A 22,810-nucleotide genomic window follows, 5' to 3' on the forward strand; every position below is an offset into this window, starting at 1 on the left:
GAAAACCACAGGCCTGCTTCTTTCAAGAATTTAGAGAGAAAAAAACTAAACTAAATATTGGCAAACTGAATCCAATACATATATATACGAACACACACACACAACGATGAAGATAGATTTAATTCCGGAATGCCAAGATGGTTTAATATTAGGAAATCTATAAATACTATGCATCAGATTAACAGATTAAAGAAGAAAAAAATAATATCAACAGATGCAAAAAGAAAAAAAAGTAACAACCACCTATTAATGATTAAAACCTCAAGTAAACAAGGAACAGAAGAGATTTTACTTAACCTGATAAAGAGTATTTATAATAAACCAAAAACAAGCATCATCTTTCAAGGGAAGAGGGGCTTGAAGGCATTCCCTTTAAATCCAGAAGAAAAGAATGCCAATGTCACCATTTTTATTAACTTTGTACTCAAAATTCTGCCCAGGGCAAAAATACCAGAAAACTAAATTAAAGCCATAAGATTTGCAAAGGAGGAAGTAAAGTTTTCTTTATTTGCAAATAAGATTTTTTTTGCAAAAGTCTGAATACATTATTAGAAATAATAATAGACTAGCAAAATGGTTGGATATAAGACCAATATGCAAAAGTAAACTGCATTTCTGTACACCAGAAACAATTAGAAAACAATTTTACAAGAGAGCTCATGACCAATAGTAACAAAAATTGTAATATATCATGAAATAAATCTACCAAAAACATAGACAATATAAAACTTTACAGTAAGATACTTAAAAACAACTAAATAAATGGAGAAATATTCATATTCCTAGGTAGGAAGAACTAATATCATATAGATGACAATTCTAACTGATTTCATGCACTTTCAATCAAAATGCCAATGGGTTTCCCATGGAAGGCAAACTGATTCTAAAATGTATTTGGAAGAGAAAGGACCAAGATCATCAAGATAATTCTTTTTTTTTTTTTTTTTTTAAAGATTTTATTTATTTATTTTTCCCCCAAAGCCCCAGTACATGGTTGTCTGTCATAGCTGCACATCCTTCTAGTTGCTGTATGTGGGACGCGGCCTCAGCATGGCTGGAGGAGCGGTGCCTCGGTGCACACCCGGGATCCGAACCCGGGCCGCCGGCAGCGGAGAGCACGCACTTAACCGCTAAGCCACGGGGCCGGCCCATCAAGATAATTCTGAAAGAGAATAAGGAAGAAAGATTTGGCCTACCAGATATGAAGACCTATTTAAAGCTGTAGTAATTAAGATAGTATGGTATTGGTGCAAGAATCTATAAATTAACCAATGAAACACAATAGAGTGTCCAGAGAGAGACTCATGTATATATGAAACTTTGATCAAAACAGAAACAGTTAGTAGATCACGTTTTAAAAGAAGGGACTATGGGGGCCAGCCCGTGGCTTAGCGGTTAAGTGCGCGCACTCCGCTACTGGCGGCCCAGTTCGGATCCCTGGCGCGCACCCACGCACTGCTTGTCCAGCCATGCTGAGGCCCCATCCCATACAGCAACTAGAAGGATGTGCAACTACGACATATAACTATCTACTGGGGCTTTGGGGAGCAAAAGGGAAAAAAAGAAGGGACTATGTAGCAAAAGTTACTGAAAAAGAAATCCCTTGAAGTCACTCTTTTTCAGAATTCTCTTTATTATAATAGTTTATCCTTTACCTTAACTAACATGTTGGTCCATATTAAGTGTTTTTCAGGATGTGGAACTCTCATCCACTGCTGGTCAGAGTATATATACCAAGCACTTTGAGAAAAGGTTGACATTCCATAGTAACATTGACCGTGCGCATTCCCTACGATCTAGCAGGTATATCTCAAGCAACTCATGTACACCAGAAGACACCTATAGCGTTTTATATATTATTATTATTATTATTCATGATAGCAAAAAACTACAAATAACCCAAATGTCATGAATAAATAGCTTGTAGTATTTTCATGCACTGGAATAAATACACCAATGAAAATAAACTGACTACAGCTATACACATTCATGTGGATTAACCTTAATATCATAATATCTAGTGAAAAATGGAAGTCATAAGACATTTTTTATTAGGGAAAATTTTCAACATACACAAAAGTAAAGAGAACAATATAATAAACCCATGTATCCAGTGATTATCAACTCATGGCTAACCTTATTTTATCTGTATTCCTACCTACTTACTCCTTCCCCCAGATGATTTTGAAGCAAATCCTAGACATCATAATTTCACCCATAAATACTTCAGCATGTATATTTAAAAGATAAAGATTTGTTATACATGCCAAAATACTATTATTTCAGTTTTTAACATTAACATCAATTCCTCAATATCATTAAAAAATCCAGTAAGTGTTCAAATGGCTCTGTATTCTTGACACATGAATACAACATACATCAAAACTATAAAGAAAACTCTAAAACTGTCAAAAAATTTTAAAGAAAACAAGGGGATGATTAACACTAAATTCATAATTGTTGTTGAGAAGCAACGGGATGAAGGGAGGCGTGTCGGGAAAGGCGCAGCACAGGGGTTTTGAAGACACTGGTCATGTTCTACTTCTTCACCTGGGTGGCTAGTAACCCAGTATTCATTTTACTTTTATTTTTTAAATTGTAAATAATCATTTTCTGTACCCATCTGTATGTAAATTTCACCACCAAAAAAAAAAAACAGAGAGGTTGCTCTCCCAAACACACACACACACACACACACACACACAGACATAGCCACCTGTTAGCTGAACTCAAATGAAGGAAAAACCACGGTATATCCCCAATTCGGAAGCAAACAAGTAGTCTGAAATTGTTCCGTGGACAAATCTGATGAGCAGAGTTTCAATCCACAGACAATGTTTTGCTTGGATTTACCTTGCCCCACCCCCATCCTGAAAAACTGTGGAGCTCAAAGTGAGATTCCTGCATTAAGTCAGGAAACTTACCAACGGGCAGGGAAACCATGGTTCAAAAATACAGGAAGTACAACCTACACCAAGCAGGAAAAATAACTGGCAGTTCCCTCCTGCCATAATTATGTACCCGTAAGGCTGAGTCCACTCGCACAGAGCAGCCACGACAGTGACTGGCACGCCGCTGAGTCTCAGTAACTGTCGGCTGCTGTTATGACTATTTTTAATTATTATTACTATGGCATCCGTTTTTCCCAATTTTATAAAATATTTCTCCATACCATCAAGTGTTCTTCAAAAACCACTGTTAATGACTACATAACATTCCATGTACACAAGTTAGTTAACCATTCCTCAGTGGAATTTAGTTAACCATTCCGTACTGTTGGACATGTAGATTATTTCCAGCTTTGTGACTTTCTAAAGAAGTTACACAGTATTTGAATTCAATTTAATTTTCTGTTGATACTTGATTGGACACCCTAGATACTTTTAAATGATCACTATGTTCATTTACACTCTAAAGGAATGATAATCCAAAACAATTACTCTATTCATTCGATAAATGTTTAATGAAGCCCTGTACTAGAAGTGTGGGAGATGATAGACAATAATTTTTAATATCAAATGCTTTCTGTCATATGTCAATTATATCTCAATAAAGCTGGAAAAAAATCAGAGTGCTTTCTCATGAACCAGAAGCAAATTCGCAGTTGTAAGTGAATTTTTCATTTCTATACTGATTTTGAAAGAAAATAGTTTTCTCAAGACCATGAAATTACGTCAGTGACTTGATCTGATGGCATAAGAATCCTTTTCACCCCAGGTAAATAAAATCCATTGACCAGACTATGGTTTTCATTTTTCATACAGCATCACTGAACAAAGGTAGAGAAAGCTGAAAACAAAACTTGTAATCCAACACATGGCAGCCCAGGCCCAGGAAATGTGCTTTTAGGCTCTGTTACTTGTACTTGTATAAGAAATAATGACACAAAATAAAATCCATCTTATAAGGAGCTGGGAATCTCTCTGGTTCGCCTCATATTTCCCTTTTTAATTCCACCATGAAACTCACTCCCTTAAAAGTAGAAAGCAGTTTATCAGGATGATTCAAGATTTGCCCACTTTGGGACCTATTCAGGTAGCAGATTGGTGGTTATGTATTTGAATTTCAAAAAGCTTATCAAAGTCAGAACATAACAAGAAGCAGTTGAGATGTAAAGAAAACCAAAATTAAACAGATAATAAGGACTAATTTTTGTTGACTGTTTATTATATGCCAAGCCTGTGATAAAAGCTTTCCACAGGTCACCTTGCTGAAGCCTCACAAAGCCAAGGAGGTAAGTACTATCATTATCCCCATTTTACAGATGCAGAAGTTGACTCTTAGAGGTCACACATGTAATTAGGTGTGGATGCAGAGCCGGATGGCCAACACCAAAGTTTCTGCTCTTAAACAATGTGTTCTATCTCCTCTCATCCTGAGACATCAACAGGAGAGCATGTATATGCTGTCAATAAACTAGAAAGTAACTCAGGACCAACAAATAAAAACAGCTTCAAATAACTAAAAATATCTTCAAATAACTGTCTCTAATCCCAACTTCTACCTTCAAACAACTAAAACAAAAATAGACAAGCGTGATAACACATACAGCTTACTCCCTCTTCTTTATCTTAATTCTTGGTTGTCTGAATTGAAGTGAAAATAGGTAGCCTGGATGAATTAAGAAAAGGAACCCACAAAGTGGACTGTCAAACCAGATCCGGAGTTGAGGACAAACTGGTGAACACAGCACAGTGTGAGCAAACCAATCCAGATTGTTAGAGCTGAGATGTACCATCCTGCAGCATACTCCAACACTTACTGTATTTCAGAAGGACACAGAAAGCACTTCGAGCTTTGCTCGAAAATTTCTCCAAAACTATTCCTTAATATATTTTAAAGTTCATGAAACTAATCAGGGTTTCTGGGCAACATAAGAGGGCTTATTGCAGTAGCTGCAATTAGTTTGACCAAAATTTCAAGCAAGTTACACTTGCACACATTCACCATACTTTTTTCCTTGATCTTAAGGCCACCATGTGAAGCCACTGCTGGGGCGTCGTGGTTTCTTGAAACGATCTTGGTGAAAAAAACAACTCAGTTACAGTTCATCAATTTAATTAACAACTCGTGTTAACAGACCAGTGTTGCTGTTCTCTCTTAGGTCCAACTATGATTCCCTCTATGAATGTAAAGTCTAAGTAGGTAAGTGTTCTACCTCCTCCTCTACTTTGTGAGGCATCTAAAAGTAAACCCCGATACTGAAAAGCAGGTGACCTGGGGTCTAGTGCCAGGTGTGTTATAGTTAATTGCGTAAGTCCATCATTATGCCTCCTGGCATCATGTAAATGAATGTGTCGGACAGGAAATGTTTAAAGTTCCTCCCAGCTATAAAGTTTTAATTCATAATTTAAATTGTTGCTGTTTTCTTTTTTTTTTTTTTAAGATTTTATTTATTTATTTATTTTCCCCCTAAAGCCCCAGTAGATAGTTGTATGTCATAGCTGCACATCCTTCTGGTTGCTGTATGTAGGACGCGGCCTCAGCATGGCCGGAGAAGCGGTGCGTCGGTGCGCACCCAGCATCCGAACCTGGGCCGCCAGCAGCGGAGCATGCGCACTTAACTGCTAAGCCACGCGGCGGCCCAAATTGTTGCCGTTTTCTATTCCAGGGTAGATGGAAGAACATTAGATGTAGACACAGGTTCCGTATTAGTGAAGCAGCACTTTTAATTTCCCTATTGAAACCTATCGCATGACATGGGGTCATATCAAATTGAATTGGCATTTCCTCATGTTCCATCTGCTACCAAAATGTACTATTTGTAGTTCAGGCAGCAGAGTGGTCGAAGAACAGCAGATTTTCTTGGCACTTCCTGTGCATATGGCATGTAGATGAGGATGAGATTATCCCTAGGAAAACACTGCAAATAATAGCTGTCAATTCTTAGCAACTAACAACGCATTATTAAAAACAAACACAACCCCTCATCCACGAGTTCTACCTCACAAACTGTGCCTTTTGATTCTTTTAGCTCCCATATGTGAACCAATATTTTTTGTATGTGCTCCACCACATTTTTGCTGCCGAATTCAAAAATTACATAGATCACTAAAATCCACAGATAATCCCCAAACCTTCTGTTAGCCACTTGTTTCGATCTTTCCCACTGCTAAGCTTTTTGCCAGAGATGCTCACAAATAGCATAGTCGACTGGTTTGCATTTCATACACTTTTCCAGACAAGCTTGCTTTTTAAGGGTTTACACAAACAAGAGATTAATTTCTCTGTGTTCTAAATCTTTGGGGAGTTGACCAACATGCATGAAATCATCCATCTTTCTCCTCCTGGCTAACACATTCCTTTTAAATTATTGCTTGGGGGCCTTTTGTCCTCAATTTACACCTATCTATTCTTTAACTATTTGCATAATTCCCAATTCTCCTCCTCTTACAATTCTGTGCTATACTTTTCTGAACATGGTTTTCTTATTTTTTTGTATTCTCTATTGCATTTTAATTCCCTGAGAACTTGAATGATACATAGTGTTTGTGAATTATGAAAAAAGCAAAGATGATCCCCCCCAAAACAGGGCGGCCGAGAAAATGTGAAAAGTTTGAAAATTTTACTAAATGATTAATATGAACTGACATGACATCTCCGATTAGACTCAAAGACCCTTAGGAGAGAGAAACCAAACTCTGTATCTTTTAGGTAAGAAAACCAAAGCCCAGAGGGAAGCTAAGTGACTTGCCCAACATAATACATCTAAGTAGATACATTTATGGTCTTACTCATAAAATTATCCCCTAGGATGGTTCTTTTCACAGTTGAGAACAGCTCCATGAAATCTGTTCCCAAAACATGTGCAGGCTTCCATAGTGGCAAAATCTCACATCTGGAGTCATTCCTTTAGATCAAACCATTATCTCAGAAATTCTGAAGTAAATGCAATGGATATTAGGGAAATGAGAGAGAATAAGACAGGACAATACTCCAGAGTATTGGGTTCTAAGTTGGAAGCTAAAAAACCACACATAATCAGAAATGACTCTTGAAATCACTCATACACCTGAGTCACCCAGAGAGTGCAATACATGTGGCTTTATTCACTGGGAACAGACCTGTATCTTCTCTTAATGAGTCCAACACAGCCACGGTTTCCTCCAGCAACAGAATGGCCACAATTCTTTTGTTTATCATCAGATGAAATAGCCGGCTAGAACTAAAAGACTTGGTTGTTCCAAAACCACCTATCCTTACACAGTGGAGTAGGACTCTGCCAGAGTAAGATGCTTACCCTTCAAGAGGGACTTAGAAATGAAAGAGTTAGAAAACCAGAATCCTGCCTGTCATGCTACCCTTCCTAAGGAACCCACTCTCACTGCAGAGGACAGCTGGCCTCAGGCACCATTTAACTGTCATTTCGCTCCCACTCTCTTCTTGATTTTGCCTAGAACTACAGGTGAATTTGTGCCATTAAAGGTCTGTATGATCCGACTCCACTGTATTACCCTATTCCCATATTTGCATAAGGAAATAATGATCTGGGTTAGACACAGGATGTGTAAGTACAGCAGGACAATCAGATAAAGTGTGGACACAGGCCCCGATGAGAAGGGCAGGTCAGGTGTAGTAAAGACTCATAGAGCAGCCTGAGGACTCTTGGGTGTCTGTAAACAAGGAGAGCTGAAGGGAATAGACAGATCACTCTTTATGGGACGGAATTTGTTCCAAAAATAACCTTCACCATATTCATGATGTTTTCTTGGATTGGATTTGATAGACACATTTTAAAAATTGCAACATATCCCATTTTATTGACTGTTAATCATGTAGAGGGCCTATACTCTCAGGCATATAAGTAACCATATAACTATAGAATTCATAGTCTGAAAGAAATTAATGATGAGAATATCTTTTCTATAAGGACTTGATCATGGACAAATGACCTCAGACCAGAAATGTAACTAACCAATCCTTGGAAGTGCATTCTCCCAGTCAGTGCTCCAGGCAGCAGGAAAGCCGGACTGCCACCCCTTGAAGACCTGCCACAAAGAGCCATGTGGAAAAACTGCACGGAGCAACAGTCATGATGAACAAGAGTTCTTCTACCTAAGAATGAAAGGCTTTACACTGTGTTGGACTCATTAAGAAAAGAAAGGTTACGCTCATTAGCAAGTTTACCTGTCTCTAAGGAAATAATGACTTCTCTGCTAATATTAACTTCCATGTCAATGTAACCAGTTTTTATAAGTATAAATTATTTTAATTACAAGCAGATAAAAAATCTGTTTCCTGAACAATGTTTAGCTTAGCTTCATTATAGGAGTCAGCCTAAAGGACACATCAGCCCCTGGTCTTGCACATGGTGTTTGTCAGTGGCCATGATGAGTTGGTCCAGATTCACACTCAGGTGACAGAGGGTTCCCCCACCAGGCCCTGTCACAGGACTCCAGGCATTTTCACAACTTAACCACACAAAAGAAGACCCAGGCAGCTCCTGCCTTCCCCGAGGCAAGTACAGGAATGCCTTTCCCAGTGGCCCTTTCATAAGATTGTATCTGTACAAACACAGGTGTCTACACAGCAATGTTTGTGAACTTTGCATTGAATATTCCAGAGAACAGCAGCGATCTCAACACTCCATCCATTGTCTCACTAGGGAAAGCTACCAGTGGGAGACCACGAAAGAGGAGAAAAAAACAACAAACCCATATGTTTATTAAATACTTCAACGGCAACACCAAATACTGGTACTGGAGAGAAAATATATTTTTTAAACCACAAGGCACATTGAGTAAAAATGCTTCATCAACCTTAATTAGGTTCCTTCATTACTTGACAATGTAAATGGATTGAAACTACTACTTAAATATTCAAACCTTCATTTTACAGGCAAGTGGCTTCCAGCAAATGATAAAGCAATATTGCCGTGTGAGCGTGGAAGATGGCACTGAATTCTGGCCTTTTATAAAGGAGGAGTCGGATTCCACTAGTCCCTGCTTGGTTTAACTGTCAGGCTCTTAGAGAGCTGTCTTATAAAAAGAGGACTCGCCCTAATAAATTAACGGTGAACAGTGTGAATGTCCAAAATTGACTGCACTCAATGAAGCTCTAGACCAGTTGGTGTCCAGACTTCAGAAAAATGACTCCTTAAAAAAGATAATATTGTGACAACGGTATCATTTAAAAATAATAATAAGGAGGAGGATGATAACTGGGCAGGGCCACTGCTGCTGCCTGCCTCCCAAGTTGTCCAGCTGAATGTGGTTAAGTTAAAGCCAGTTCTCTCCCTGTTGGAGGTGCGCGCTGGCAGCCGGAGAGAGCCACCCGGGTTCCAGCTCCCCGTGGGCTGGACGGGACTAGGAATGGGACTGAGCTCGGCGTGTCTGAAGCCCCGGGAGGCTCAGCCAGGCGCTCTAGCTGTCCCTCACCACGTTCCTCCAACGCAGACACCAAGTTAGAAATGCAACTCCTCGAACACAATGACGAGAAGGCACACAAAAGGAGCGAGGCGGCCGCTCCCATCCTTACCTTTGACTTGACTTTCATACTCGGCTATGATCTCTTTGTCCTTTTTGAATCTGCTCGGAGTGGACATTATCCAGCTGTTCCGGGTTTGCTTTCAATGGGCAAGTTCTGTTGGGTGGTCACAAACCAGTCTCCTTGGAGAGGCAGAGAGTTGTACTCCCACACGCCGGGAACCCGGAGGCAGCACCCACAGGAGGGAGACGAGGGAGAGGAGGAAAACAGGAGCGAGCCGAGGGCTAGATTAACCCGGGCGCTGGCACCATACTCTCCGGATCGAGCTGCCGTCGGTGATCGGTGGAGCCCGGGGCTCGGGGCCGGAGAGGCCCAGCGCGCAGGCAAACTCCAGCGAGCGAGGGCCGGGGGCGTCTCCCTGCCCACCCCACCCAGAGCCCGGCCACTTCCTCTACGGCCGCTGGGCGGGCGCGGGGCTCGCGCCGGCGCTCCGCACCATTGTTAGGAACCCGCACCGGGCGCTCGGGGGCAGGGCCCGCCGTGGAGGGCGGGCGCCGCGACCCTCCCTTCCTGCTCCGGCCGCCGGCTCCGGCACTCAGGGGTCCCGCCCGGGCTGGGGATGCTGCTGCCGCGGCCACCGGTCTCCTGCGGGCTAAGGCTACTGCGGCCCCCGGGCAGGCGACAGGAATCGCGGTGCGAAGGGGAGCGAGGGAGGCTGCTGCGCCGGTCGATCGCGTCCTGGGCGCAGCCCGGCGGAGTTGAGGTCTCCGGAGCCGGCGCCGCCAGGGGCCTCGCCTCCTTGGCCACGGTGCACCCAGGCTCCCTCTGTCTCCTCGTCCCCCTGTCCACTGCTGCCCCCCGCAGGCCGCCGGCGACGTGCACATTCGCACACGCACCCGGAGGAGCCGCGCCCCGCGCGGCCGCAAAGTTCCCGGCGCGCCCTCGGCGCAGGCTCCCGGCGCCCAGCGAGCGCGCTGCGGGCGGGCCGGCACGCGGGGCTCGGCCAGGCGGGGCGGGGCTCGCGGGAGGGGAAGGCGCTGTCGCCCGGGCCCTTCTCCACCCCTCTCCCGCCCTGCTCCGGGAGATGGAGGCCTCCTGTGGCCCACCGCGGCCCCGCCCCGCGCGCCCAGCCCCGCGCCCTGGGTGACGCCCCGCGCGCCTCCATCCGCTGCCCAGCGCCGCGACCGAACAACGCCTTCCCGACCTGGGGGACTGTCGTTGGGCGAGGGTGGGAGTTCTGGAGGGGCTCTTTTCCTTATCCATTGGAGACATCCAAAGTTGGATGTCTCCATGATGGAAAGGGATGTGAGTCCAAGATGTTGGACTCCAGTAGGAAAATCAGAGGCTGAATTGTGAACGACTTGGCTGTTAAAGATCAAAGGAGGGCAAACCTCTTCCATCGAAGGGGAGAAAAATACCATCTTGAACACAATATTCTCTCCATCCAAGAAGTAGCTCGGGGAGCTAGGATGGTGGGAAGGGCATGGTGTGCGAACAGGTCACACTTAGGAAGTCGCTAGCTTTTTGACGGACACATTTACCTCTTGGGACATTTCCTGGCTCTTTTCAAATCCCTCCTCAAATATTATGGGCCTAATTTATCAAAGTGATGTGTCCAAAGTCATGTCCAGTATAAAAATGTTTTCCCTGCAAGATCTAAGGAGAGTAGGGACTTTTAGACTTTGATCGTTCATTCATGTATTCAGTGATAAACTTTCAAGTTCTTACTGCGGGCCAAACACCAAGCTAAGAGCTAGGGATTCGGAGATGAGGCGCCTGCCCTAGAGGATCTCATGGTCTATTGTTGTATAAATAAATAATTACAGGCAGTACAATTACACTGTAAGATAGAGAAATACTCCCCGCTTTGGGAGCCCTAAGCAAGGGAAAATGGCCCGTGTAAGAGGTTTGGGGAGTAAGGCTTTCCAGGGAAGTGCTATTTGAATTGTGTTTAGGGATGGATAGTAAGTAGTTTGCCACCTCAGAGAGAGAAAGGGTTGCAGTCCAGGAGAAAAAAGGAGCGTCATACTCCAGGGCAAATGCGAATAAAGTTGTCCTCCACTAAAACACCAGATTGCTGGTAGGAGGTGAAAAATATTTAAATATATATGCACGTTGTTTTTAATTGTAAGCTTTTTAAAAATTTTTTTTAGCATATTTTTTACTTTATAACAACAGAATAGAATGTAAGGAAAAAATTTTTTTAAATGTTTTTTTTTCCCTTTTGCCACACGGGAGGTTAACTGTGGAACCCCTGACTGCCCTGACTTCCTGCAGAACTGTCTTATGGAAGAGTGTGGGGTGAAGAGCCAGAAGATCCAAGGCAGAGGCTGGGAAGGAAGGTCCGGCCGACTGGGAGAGGACTCCTGTGCTGAGCTCCTGGACAGAGTTCTGCAGACAGCAGGTAGCCTTTGAAGCAGAGAAGTGTGGTGATCACATATATGCTTCATGAAGACAACTGTTGGCAGTGTGTCAGGATAGGTTCGCCATGGGGAGAGACCAGGGGCAAGCAGCTCGCTTTGGTGATTACAGAAGTCACATCTAACTGCGATTCATATCGTCCCTCCATGGAGCTGTGGGGTTTATTTTATATTTGCACCTGGGAAGGACAACTTGGCAGCAGGGAATGCAGCCCCTGGAAATGAATTGTTGGCTGAGTCGAGACCTGAGCCACTGTGGTAGGTACAAGCCGCGAAGTCATGGTGTCCAGAGGTGAATCCAGGTGAATCCTAGCTCTGCTACTTCCTGAGCGAGCTGATAAAACTTCCTGCACCTCTCCAGGCCTCAGGTTCCTGATCTGTACAATGGATTTGTGCCTAGCTCCTGGGGATGTAATAAGCACTTACTGAGACAATCCTTTAAAAGTGCTTATAGCAACCCCAGACCATGTACATACCCAGTAATTGTTAATTATCTTTGTTATTATTATCTCAGTTTTAATCTTCTTTGAAAGAAAGCTATTTAAAAATCAGAGCCAGTATTTTAATTATCTTTGATTTCATCGTGGTGTGCAATAAACCATCAATAAATTTTTTTGTCTTAATATTAGTAAGCCATTGTGTTATTGTTGTTGAAGATTGGATCTCGTCCACTACACAAAGCATTTTGTGTGCATTCTTACAAGAACCCTGCAACATGGACACCATTGTCAGCATTTTACAGATGAGAATCTGGGAAGTTCAACAAATGTGTAAAGGCCTGGCTGGGCCAGAATTCCAGGCCATATCATCTTGCCTCCACAGTGGGTTTTCTCGGTTTTCCATTTTGCTTCCTGTGAACTTAGGGTTCCTTTAAACTTTTGGAGCGGGTTCACATACAGTGAAATGTGTGTGTTGTGGTTTTCCTTTGGTGAATGTCTTCTGATCCAGCCATTCAGTGTGATTTACAAGTCAACTGTTCTTTTCAGAGTTTCTCCTTTTCATGTTCTCCTTATCTTTCCCGTATTTAAGAGCCCACTTTGACTCACAAAGCTGTATATGGAGAATGCCTGTGACTTTAATTCCAGAAATCCAGAGTGAGCCCAGTTTGGGAAACAGGCAGCTGTGATTCTAATTCTGTGCTGTCGCTCCTCTTTGTGGAAGCTGTTTGCTTCACCGTAGAACAGGGGTGGCTGTTTGCACTTTGCCCCCTAGAGCTTCTCCGTCCTCTGCCACACTCCCGCTCTTTAGGGGCATGTTGCGAGAAATTGGACTGTGGGATCCCTACTACATATTTATCCACCCTGTTGTCTAGTATTTTCCTTTCAGGACCACTACAAATTTCCAGAAGTAGAAGTTAATATACCATCTGACCATATACCCTGAGACTATGTAGGAATACATACAGGGGTCCTTACACCTTCCTACAGTATCACTTTGGCCCAGTGGTAAATAATTTAAATCATTTTTTTAATGTTAATTTTTTTTATTGTGGTTAATGTTATCAGCAATGTCTATTTTTTTTTTGTGAAGAAGACCAGCCCTGAGCTAACACCTGATGCCAATCCTCCTCTTTTTTTTCTTTTTGTTTTTTGCTGAGGAAGACTGGCCCTGGGCTAACATCCGTGCCCGTTTTCCTCTACTTTATATGGGACGCCGCCACAGCATGGCTTGACAAGCAGTGCGTCAGTGGTGCGCGCCCGGGATCCAAACCAGCGAACATCCAGGCCGCCACAGCAGAGTGCACGCACTTAACCGCAGGCGCCACCGGGCTGGCCTCCAAATCATTTTTAAAAGTTAAATACAAATACATTAAGGCATTAATGCCAAATTCACACTATTGTTTTTTGCTATAGTTTCAGCAAAAGAATCTCACGGCTGAGGTAGGCCATTCTGCTGCTCCCCTTCATGTAAGGGATACAGGGATGGGTTCTCCTCTGCACGTTGGGATGGAAAAGTGGGTGAAAGACTGCCAGTATCCTAGGTTTTATTTTTGGACCCAGGCAGAGCATCAGAACAGCAACTGTGGTGCCACATGTCTTATATTGTCTTGACTCTTGGCTTCTCAAGTTGCTTACAGTAGTGCTGTCAGTGGATTGCATTTCGGTATCATGTCCTGGGCAGTGTTATATCAAGTATGATTTTACCATTGATCACCTACGTCAGAATCACCCTGGGAGTTGGTTTAGAATCAGACACCTGGGACCTCCTCTACACTGAAAGCCACACTTCTCAACTTCACCATGCATATAACTCACCTGGGAATCTTGTTAAAATAAGGTTCTGATACCTTCTGGAGTGAGGCTTGAGATCCTGCATTTCTAATAACCTCCTAAGCCATGCCACATAAAGGCCACACTTGGAGGAGCAAGGACCCATGGGGTCCAAAATTGGGGTGAGGGAAAGTCCCCATGTGATTCTATTTTTTTTTTTTTTGAGGAAGATCAGCCCTGAGCTAACATCCATGCCAATCCTCCTCTTTTTGCTGAGGAAGACCTACCCTGAGCTAACATCTATTGCCAATCCTCCTCCTTTTTTTCCCCCTTTTTCTCCCCAAAGCCCCAGTAGATAGTTGTATGTCATAGTTGCACATCCTTCTAGTTGCTGTATGTGGGACGCCACCTCAGCGTGGCTGGACAAGCAGTGCGTTTGTGCACACCCGGATCCCAACCTGGGCCGCCAATAGCGGAGCGCGTGCACTTAACTGCTAAGCCATGGGGCCGGGCCCCCCGCCATGTGATTCTTATGCATGAGAATCTTTGCCCAAAGCCAAAGGATAGTAAAAGAATATCCTTACCAAAGATTTGTTACATTTACTCAAGTAATGTTGAGGACGTTGTCAAGATGTTTTTCAATTGAATGTATCTCTAAGAAACTGAACTGTTTTCTCCTCCAAGATAATAAAAATTTTGTTTCAACTTTTTCATCTGTAAAATGGGGATAATTATTACCCTAATAGGTTTGTGGTAGGGATTAAATGCAGGGTGTATATAAAGCACTTAGCACCCAGCCGGGCATGTAAATGCTAAATAAATGTTGGTTGTTCTTGTCATTGTCATTGCTGTTATTTTGGTGCAGAAAGTTAACTTCAAATTTACAGCAAAACCATTGCAGCTGTGGAGGACCTTATAGTGGGTTATCTGTGGCTTATTCTCCTCCTTGTTTAAACCTCCTTTCTTAACTGAGAATTTCTTTGGTCTTAATGGGTTTGTTTTGTAATTTATTAGTTTACTGTGTGTCTGCATTTCCTGTACACTACCTCCAATCTTTTTTTTTCCTTAGGAAGATTTGCCCTGAGCTAATATCTGTGCCAATCTTCCTCTATTTTGTATGTGGGATGCTGCCACATCCCACATACATGGCTGACGAGTGGTGTAGGTCTGTGCCCGGGATCTGAACCCACGAATCCGGGCTGCCACGGCGGAGTGTGCTGAACCTAACCACTATGCCATGGGGCCAGCCCCTACCTCCACTCTTTTATAGAATGAGGTCTGTAATCTATTCAATTCTTTTTTTTTTGAGGAAGGTTGGGTGTGAGCTAACATCTGTTGACAATCTTCCTCCTTTTTTTTTTTCTCCCCAAAGCCCCAGTAGGTAGTTGTATGTCATAGTTGTACATCCTTCTTGTTGCTCTACGTGGGATGCCACCTCATGAGCCCCGCATAGGTCCATGCCCAGGATCTGAACTGGCGAGCCCCGGGCCACCAAAGCAGAGCACGCAAACTTAACTGCTACACCACCAGGCTGTCCCCAATCTATTCAATTCTAATCAACAAATGTTTATTGAGTATCTGTTAAGTTGAACCATACATATGATATCACTGATGTTTGACCATTAATGACATAAAAGATGGCAATGTCATATGATTAAACACAATACTGTGAGCCCCACACTCTGCAATTGGTGTAGACAAAATTCAACAATAAATGCCCACTTCTGAATATCCGAGCAGAGGCTCATTTGAACCCTGCCCAAATCTAGGGAAACCCACTCACTCCTGGGTTGGATTATCCAGTGCAGTTTGCCAGGTAGTCAATCAAGAAATATTAATCATTGTTTTAAAAGAAACTTGGCCCATAATCTCACAGCAGCTTGTGGAAATGGACCGTACAAATAGCCATTTTCCCTTTTCTGGCAACGGAATAGTAAAGACAAGCTGTTGGAAGATGTTGCCAATTTCGTTCCGATGCGCTATCCCTGGGAGGGACGAGGGTGGAGGGTGCCAGTACAGGTGAGCGTAGATGAGGCCCTGGAAGGGTTGATGCAGAGACGCTAACGAGAGACAGCAGCAGAGAGAGGACAGAGAAGAAAGTGAAGAAACTAAGAGAAAAAAGCAAAGGAGAACAGTAAGATGAATGATTCTTCTAAAATGTTCACTTGTATAATCTAGCTCCCCTCCCCCCTAAAAACTCATCTCTGATTTTCAAGAATACTCTTTAAAGCGAAAATAAACCAGGGCTTTTAAATATCTTTCATTTTCTCTGAATAAAACTGCTTTATAATATTTTTAACCATCTGCTCAAAATCACCTGCTTCCGTTTTGCACAAATCGTTATTAAAATAGAATTTGCTGTGTTTAGTCTCATATTCATAACTTCCAAACACCCACACATCACAGTCTTCTCATCAGAACTACTGTTTTCTGCTTTGAAATCCTACTACTTTCCATGTGGCTGCTGTACAATACAAGCAGAATATGAATATTCAATGAACCCATCCTGATGAAAGTATTAAATCCCATCATTTATACAAAAAAAAAAAAAAAGATGGTATTATTACTCAGAGGAAAACAGCCAAAGTTAGGCAAGAAATGGCAGCTGCAATTCAGTTGTTAGAATCAGAGATGGATTGGTATGTAGAGCAAACTCTGACAAAAAGATTTATCATACCAAGAAATGCATGTATCTCTAACGCTTATATTTTAGGAAACAAATGACAGACTCATCCCTTTCTTGTCATTGTACTTTGGCAGCATACGTTTTAAGGCTGCCTAATTTTGTCACTTCTACAGAGAAACAAGTCTGTACACAGTTACCCCTCTTTTTACTTGTAGACATGCTCCTGGTGAGTGCACCAAGGGAGCTGAAAATTAGTAAAAAGAATCCTATTTAAATATAATGGAGACATTGCTATTTAAAAGAATCTCATGGTATAGCCTTTTATAAAGCAAAGAACATTTTTGGAAAACGATTATCATCTGCTCTAATTTTTTGGTATAAATTTGAATTTTTATGTACTGGGTCTTTCTTTAAAGCAGTAGTTCTCAAATCAATCAGAATCAATGTTGCCTTTAAAACTTTTTAAATTTATTTGTTTATGTTTCGAGCAGTTTTAAGTTGACAGAGGGCAGAAAGCATAGAGACCTCCCATATACTCCCTCACCCCTGCCATTTTTCCCATTATTAACATTTTGCATTTGTTACAATTGGTAAGCCAATATTGATATACTATTATTAGCTAGAGCCCATAGTTTACATTAGGGTTCACTCTTTGTTTTGTATATTCCATGAGTTTTGACAAATGTGTAATGACATGCATTCACTAACACAGTATCATACAGAATAATTTCACTACCCTAATTGGCTCTCTTTTATAGTAGATATTTTGTAACACCTCATTTAACATCCTAAAAGAAAATTTATAGAAAATAAAATTTCCCTGCTCTCATATTTTTCTTTATAAAATCAATTTAATATCCTAACTGTGAAATGACGAAGAAATATTTTTATTTTTTTATTTTTATTTTATTTTTGTGTGTGTGTGTGTGTGTGTGTGTGAGGAAGATCAGCCCTGAGCTAACATCCATGCCAATCTTCCTCTTTTTGCTGAGGAAGACTGGCCCTGGGCTAACATCCGTGCCCATCTTCCTCTGCTTTACATGAGACGCTGCCACAGCATGGCTTGACAAGCGGTGCACCCGGGCCGCCAGCAGTGGAGTGTGCCCACTTAACCGCTACGCCACGGGGCCGGCCCCACGAAGAAATAAAAACAAAGTAAATCTTGATAAAATGATACATATTTCAATATGTTAATACTTGGACCCCACTACACTGGAAGACTTGAAGTAGCCAGAGGCTTGCACCTACTTGTACTGAATAACTTTATTTTTTTTTTAAATTTTCTGTTTATTGCAGTAACATTGGTTTAAAACATTGTATAAATTTCAGGTGTACATCATTATACTTCTATTTCTGCATAGATTACATCATGTTCACCACCCAAATACTAATTACAACCCGTCACCACACACATGTGCCGAATTATCCCTTTCGCCCTCCGCCCTCCCCCCTTCCTTCTGGTAACCACCAGTCCAATCTCTGTCTCTATGTGTTTGTTTATTGTTGTTATTATCTACTACCTAATGAAGGAAATCATACGGTATTTGACCTTCTCCCTCTGACTTATTTCACTTTGCATAATACCCTCACTGTCCATCCACGTTGTCACAAATGGCTGGATTTCATCGTTTCTTATGGCTGAGTAGTATTCCATTGTGTATATATACCACATCTTCTTTATCCATTTGTCCCTTGATGGGCACTTAGGTTGCTTCCAAGTCTTAGCTATTGTGAATAATGCTGCAATGAACACAGGGGTACATGTATCTTTACGCATTCCTGTTTTCAAGTTCTTTGGATGAATACCCAGCAGTGGAATAGCTGGATCATATGGTAGTTCTATCCTTGATTTTTTGAGGAATCTCCATGCTGTTTTCCATAGTGGCTGCACCAGTTTGCACTCCCACCAGCAGTGTATGAGAGTTCCCTTCTCTCCACATCCTCTCCAACTCATGTTGTTTCCTGTCTTGTTAATTATAACCATTCTGATGGGTGTGAGGTGATATCTCATTGTAGTTTTGATTTGCATTTCCCTGATAGTTAATGATTTTGAACATCTTTTCATGTGTCTGTTGGCTATCTGTATATCTTCTTTGGAGATATGTCTGTTCAGGTCTTTTGCCCATTTTTTAATTGGGTTGATAGTTTTTTTGTTGTTGAGATGCATGAGTTCTTTATATATTTTGGAGATTAAGCCCTGATCAGATATATGGTTTGCAAATATCTTCTCCCAATTGTTAGGTTGTCTTTTCGTTTTGTTGATGGTTTCCTTTGCTGTGCAGAAGCTTTTTAGTTTGATGTAGTCCCATTTGTTTATTTTTTCTATTGTTTCTCTTGCCTGGTCAGACATGGTGCTTGAAAATATGTTGCTGGGCCGGCCCCGTGGCTTAGCGGTTAAGTGCTCGTGCTCCGCTACTGGCTGCCCAGGTTCGGATCCCGGGCGCACACCAAGGCACCGTTTCTCCAGCCATGCTGAGGCCTCGTCCCACATACAGCAACTAGAAGGACGTGCAACTATGACGTACAACTATCTACTGGGGCTTTGTTGGGTGGGGGGAAGGAGGAGGATTGGCAATAGATGTTAGCTCAGTGCCGGCCTTCCTCAGCAAAAAGAGGAGGATTAGCATGGATGTTAGCTCAGGGCTGATCTTCCTCACCAAAAAAAAAAAAAAGAGAAAGAAAATATTTTGCTAAGACCGATGTCGAAGAGCATACTGCCTATGGTTTCTTCTAGAAGTTTCATAGTTTCAGGTCTTACATTCAAGTCTTTAATCCATTTGGAGTTAATTTTTGTGTATGGTGTAAGGTAAGGGTCTACCTTCATTTTTTTGCATGTGGCTGTCCAGTTTTCCCAACAACATTTGTTGAAGAGACTTTCTTTTCTCCATTGTATGTTCTTGGCTCCTTTGTCAAGGATTAGCTGTTCATAGATGTGTGGGTTTATTTCTGGGCTTTTGATTCTATTCCATTGAACTGTGTGTCTGTTTTTGTGCCAGTACCATGCTGTTTTGGTTACTATAGCTTTGTAGCATATTTTGAAATCAGGGAGTGTGATATCTCCAGCTTTGTTCTTTTTTGTACTGAATAACTTTAGACATAAGAGAAGTAATAAGACCTGAAGATACCTCATACAAGATGTACAAGGCAATGAATGAAAGGCAAAGATATGCATGAATGTTGGAATAAAGACTAGTATACTCAATTTACATCAAACATTGCAAAAAATATGTTATGTTTAACCTGTAAAATGGAGTAAGGCTAAAGGCTCAGATAATTTAAACCAATATTTCACACATATGAATGCCTGGTGGGGCAACTCTTCATTGGTATGAGACTGGCCTGGGCATTGGAGGATCTCCTGCCTACTTAATGCTAATACCCGCCTCCTTGAATATTGGGACAAGCCAAAGTACCCCTCACTTGTCCAAAAGCCCCCAAAGAATCAATTAAGCTTCTGCTGAAAACCACTCTTTTACAAGTCTAGTGCAACCAGAGGGACTGGTGTCACTGTTGCCTCCTTGGGACTTTTTTCTGGACAGTTTTTCCTGGGCCATCTTCTGAATTTTCCTTAAAAGACCTGAGAATTAGATGTATGTCTTATTTCATATGCTGTAGGCAGACACTCTTCATAATGACAAATGTTCACCCCAAGGGGTGTAAGATGATCTGCTGTTGGGGTTTGGAAAGGCAACATTACAATGTTTATATTCTTTTTAAGTTTCTATTTTTGTGTGTGTTGTATTTTGTAAACAAAGCCTTACTACAGCAGTACATGTGTATAATTTATAAAAAATACATATACAGATATTGAGGTTGCACGCACAAAATTTTTTATTGATGGGGTTATGATAAAAAGAAGTTTGCAGACCCCTAAGTACAGTCAGATGCAGAGTAGCAGACTGAACTTGTCTTTGACTTTGGCCATATGTGACAGCCTTGCAGAATCCTGAGGTGCTAGCACTGACTCTTGCTTGTCATTTGACTGAGGTACATTTGTGACAAATGCAAGCCTCTTTCATGATTGAGCTTCATAATGATACATCTTCATCTCTTGCCTCAGCCCCTCCCTTCCCCTGCTTCAGCCCCACTCCACCTCTTCCTGCTCCTCAGATCCCTCGTACCTTCACCCTTCTGCCAGTGCTGTTTCTCTGCTTGGAACTGCTGGAGAGGAAAACTTTTCCTCTACCCTCTTAGGTTCATTTCTGGAAGTCTGTGAATTAAACTGACAAAGGGTAGATTAACAGGAGAAAAAAGGTTTATTTGTATGCATATAGAAGCTAACAAAAGAAGCAGTTAGCTTAACAATTGTTCAAGTTGGAGTCTTAGATACCTAACTTAGTAGGGAAAATAGAATATATAGGGGAAAGTTTCTTCTAATAGGTTTCTTCTATGGGGAGAATATATAGGTTTCTTTAGGAGAAAAATGGGTTTTTAGGAGAACATACGGAAGACTAGAAAGTTTGTGATAAGGCAAGTTTGAGTGATTTTCTTCTATCTTCTTCAAGGCCATAAAACTCCCTCCCCTAAGAAAGATTTATGGTAGCCTCATTTCCCAGAAGTCACTGCTTTTAGTCAGATAAATGAAGCTCCAAGAAGATTTCTTCCTCCTTCTGTTGAATCTCAGATATCTTCAGCTTAAAATAATCTTCATATCAACTCTAGAGTTCCAAGTGGGTCCCTACAGAACACACACACACACGTGCACACACACACTGTACCCACCTCTCCCCGTCCTTTGTCTGCCTAACATCTCAACCTTTATAACTCAGCTATAGCATCATCCTGGAAAAACTTTCTCTCAAGACCCTCCCCCAGTCCCAGTAAGTCCCCTTCTCACGGCCCCCAGCAGCTCGAGCTTCCTCTGGTCAGAGCACTTGCTACACTATTCTTCTATTGTCTATTTGTCTGATCCCACTTCTGATCTGTAAGCTGATGGAGAGTGCTGGAATACTGTTCCTAGAATAGAGTAAATGCTCAATGAATGTCTGTTGAAAAACACGAATAGTGATGACATCATTTTGGAAAGCTGCAGAATTTGAAAATTGTATTGCTTTTCAGAGGCAATTCCTTATTTTTGAGAATCTTGCTTGATTAATTTTGATCAGGTTAAATTATCAAAATGAAGAATGATTAACGAAAGCAAAAGACAGGAGATATGACACTTAGAATGAAAGTAGGATGGATTACGTTTTAGCTGGGACCGCTTGAGCCGAAGTCTCTGGAGTAAGATCTGTTAAGTTGAGGCAGCTGAGGTGGAGTTGAAACAACCCTGAGTTTAGGGCCAAAGACCTGGGCTTGGCTTCCAGCTCTGTCACTTTACCTCTTTATCCTTTGTTTTGTCTCCTATGAAATGGAGGAAAGAGTATGTAATTTGTTAGTGGGGGCATCTCCTGTGAGGGTACGTGGTGGGACGTCAGACCCTTCAGCAGTCCACGTAGGCTGGGGATGCACTCTTCAAATTTAAACTGGAATAGAGCTGGCCTGTGGCTTAGCGGATAAGTGCGTGGGCTCAGCTGCTGGCTTGTCTGGCTTCTCTGGCCATGCTGAGGCGGTGTCCCACACACAGCAACTAGAAGGATGTGCAGCTATGACATACAACTGTCTACTGGGGCTTTGGGGGGAAAAAAAAAGGAGGAGGATTGGCAATAGATGTTAGCTCAGAGCCGGTCTTCCTCAGCAAAAAGAGGAGGATTAGCATGGATGTTAGCTCAGGGCTGATCTTCCTCACAAAAAAAAAAAAAAATTAAACTGGAATCACTAGTTTGCTGGAAGTTCCAGCTGAGTTGCATCAACTCAGGGCAGGCTCTCTGGGTGAAACTGGGGTTTCCAGATCCATTGGTTTACCCAGTATGAGCACTCAGCTGTGGATTAGTGCTGGAGATCACTGTGAGTGATGAGGGGCCAGAGCAAGTAACTGCCCTAGTGGTATGACTCCGGGGCCCCTGAGAAGCTCTTTGGCCAAAACGGCTCCGCTATTGGCCTTTCCCCAGTGCTTGCAATTCCTACATCCCTCCATCTCTTTGATGGGCTCAGGGACAGCTCCTCTCATCTGCCCCTAAAAACCCCTGTGAATGGAGCCAGTCCTGAGCCCTGGACCACTTGGATCACTGAAGACACAGGGCGGGAGA

The 22,810-nt window shown here is 42.2% G+C and overlaps 1 protein-coding gene across 2 annotated transcripts in view; it reads right to left on the bottom strand.

Annotated features, from left to right (window-relative positions):
• Positions 1–9,822, bottom strand: part of SRGAP1 (SLIT-ROBO Rho GTPase activating protein 1) — a 232,084-nt gene extending 222,262 nt beyond the window's left edge. For both annotated transcript variants that reach the window (XM_014786697.2, XM_004429363.3), the window contains exon 1: positions 9,478–9,822. In XM_014786697.2, the coding sequence (XP_014642183.1) occupies positions 9,478–9,544 (67 nt within the window). In that variant the 5' untranslated portion in view covers positions 9,545–9,822. The remainder of the gene's footprint in view (positions 1–9,477) is intronic.
• Between the last annotated feature and the right edge of the window lie 12,988 nt (positions 9,823–22,810).

Source organism: Ceratotherium simum, chromosome 17 (genome assembly GCF_057802395.1).
Source record: "Ceratotherium simum simum isolate JZ-2026a chromosome 17, ASM5780239v1, whole genome shotgun sequence".
NCBI lineage: Eukaryota > Metazoa > Chordata > Mammalia > Perissodactyla > Rhinocerotidae > Ceratotherium > Ceratotherium simum.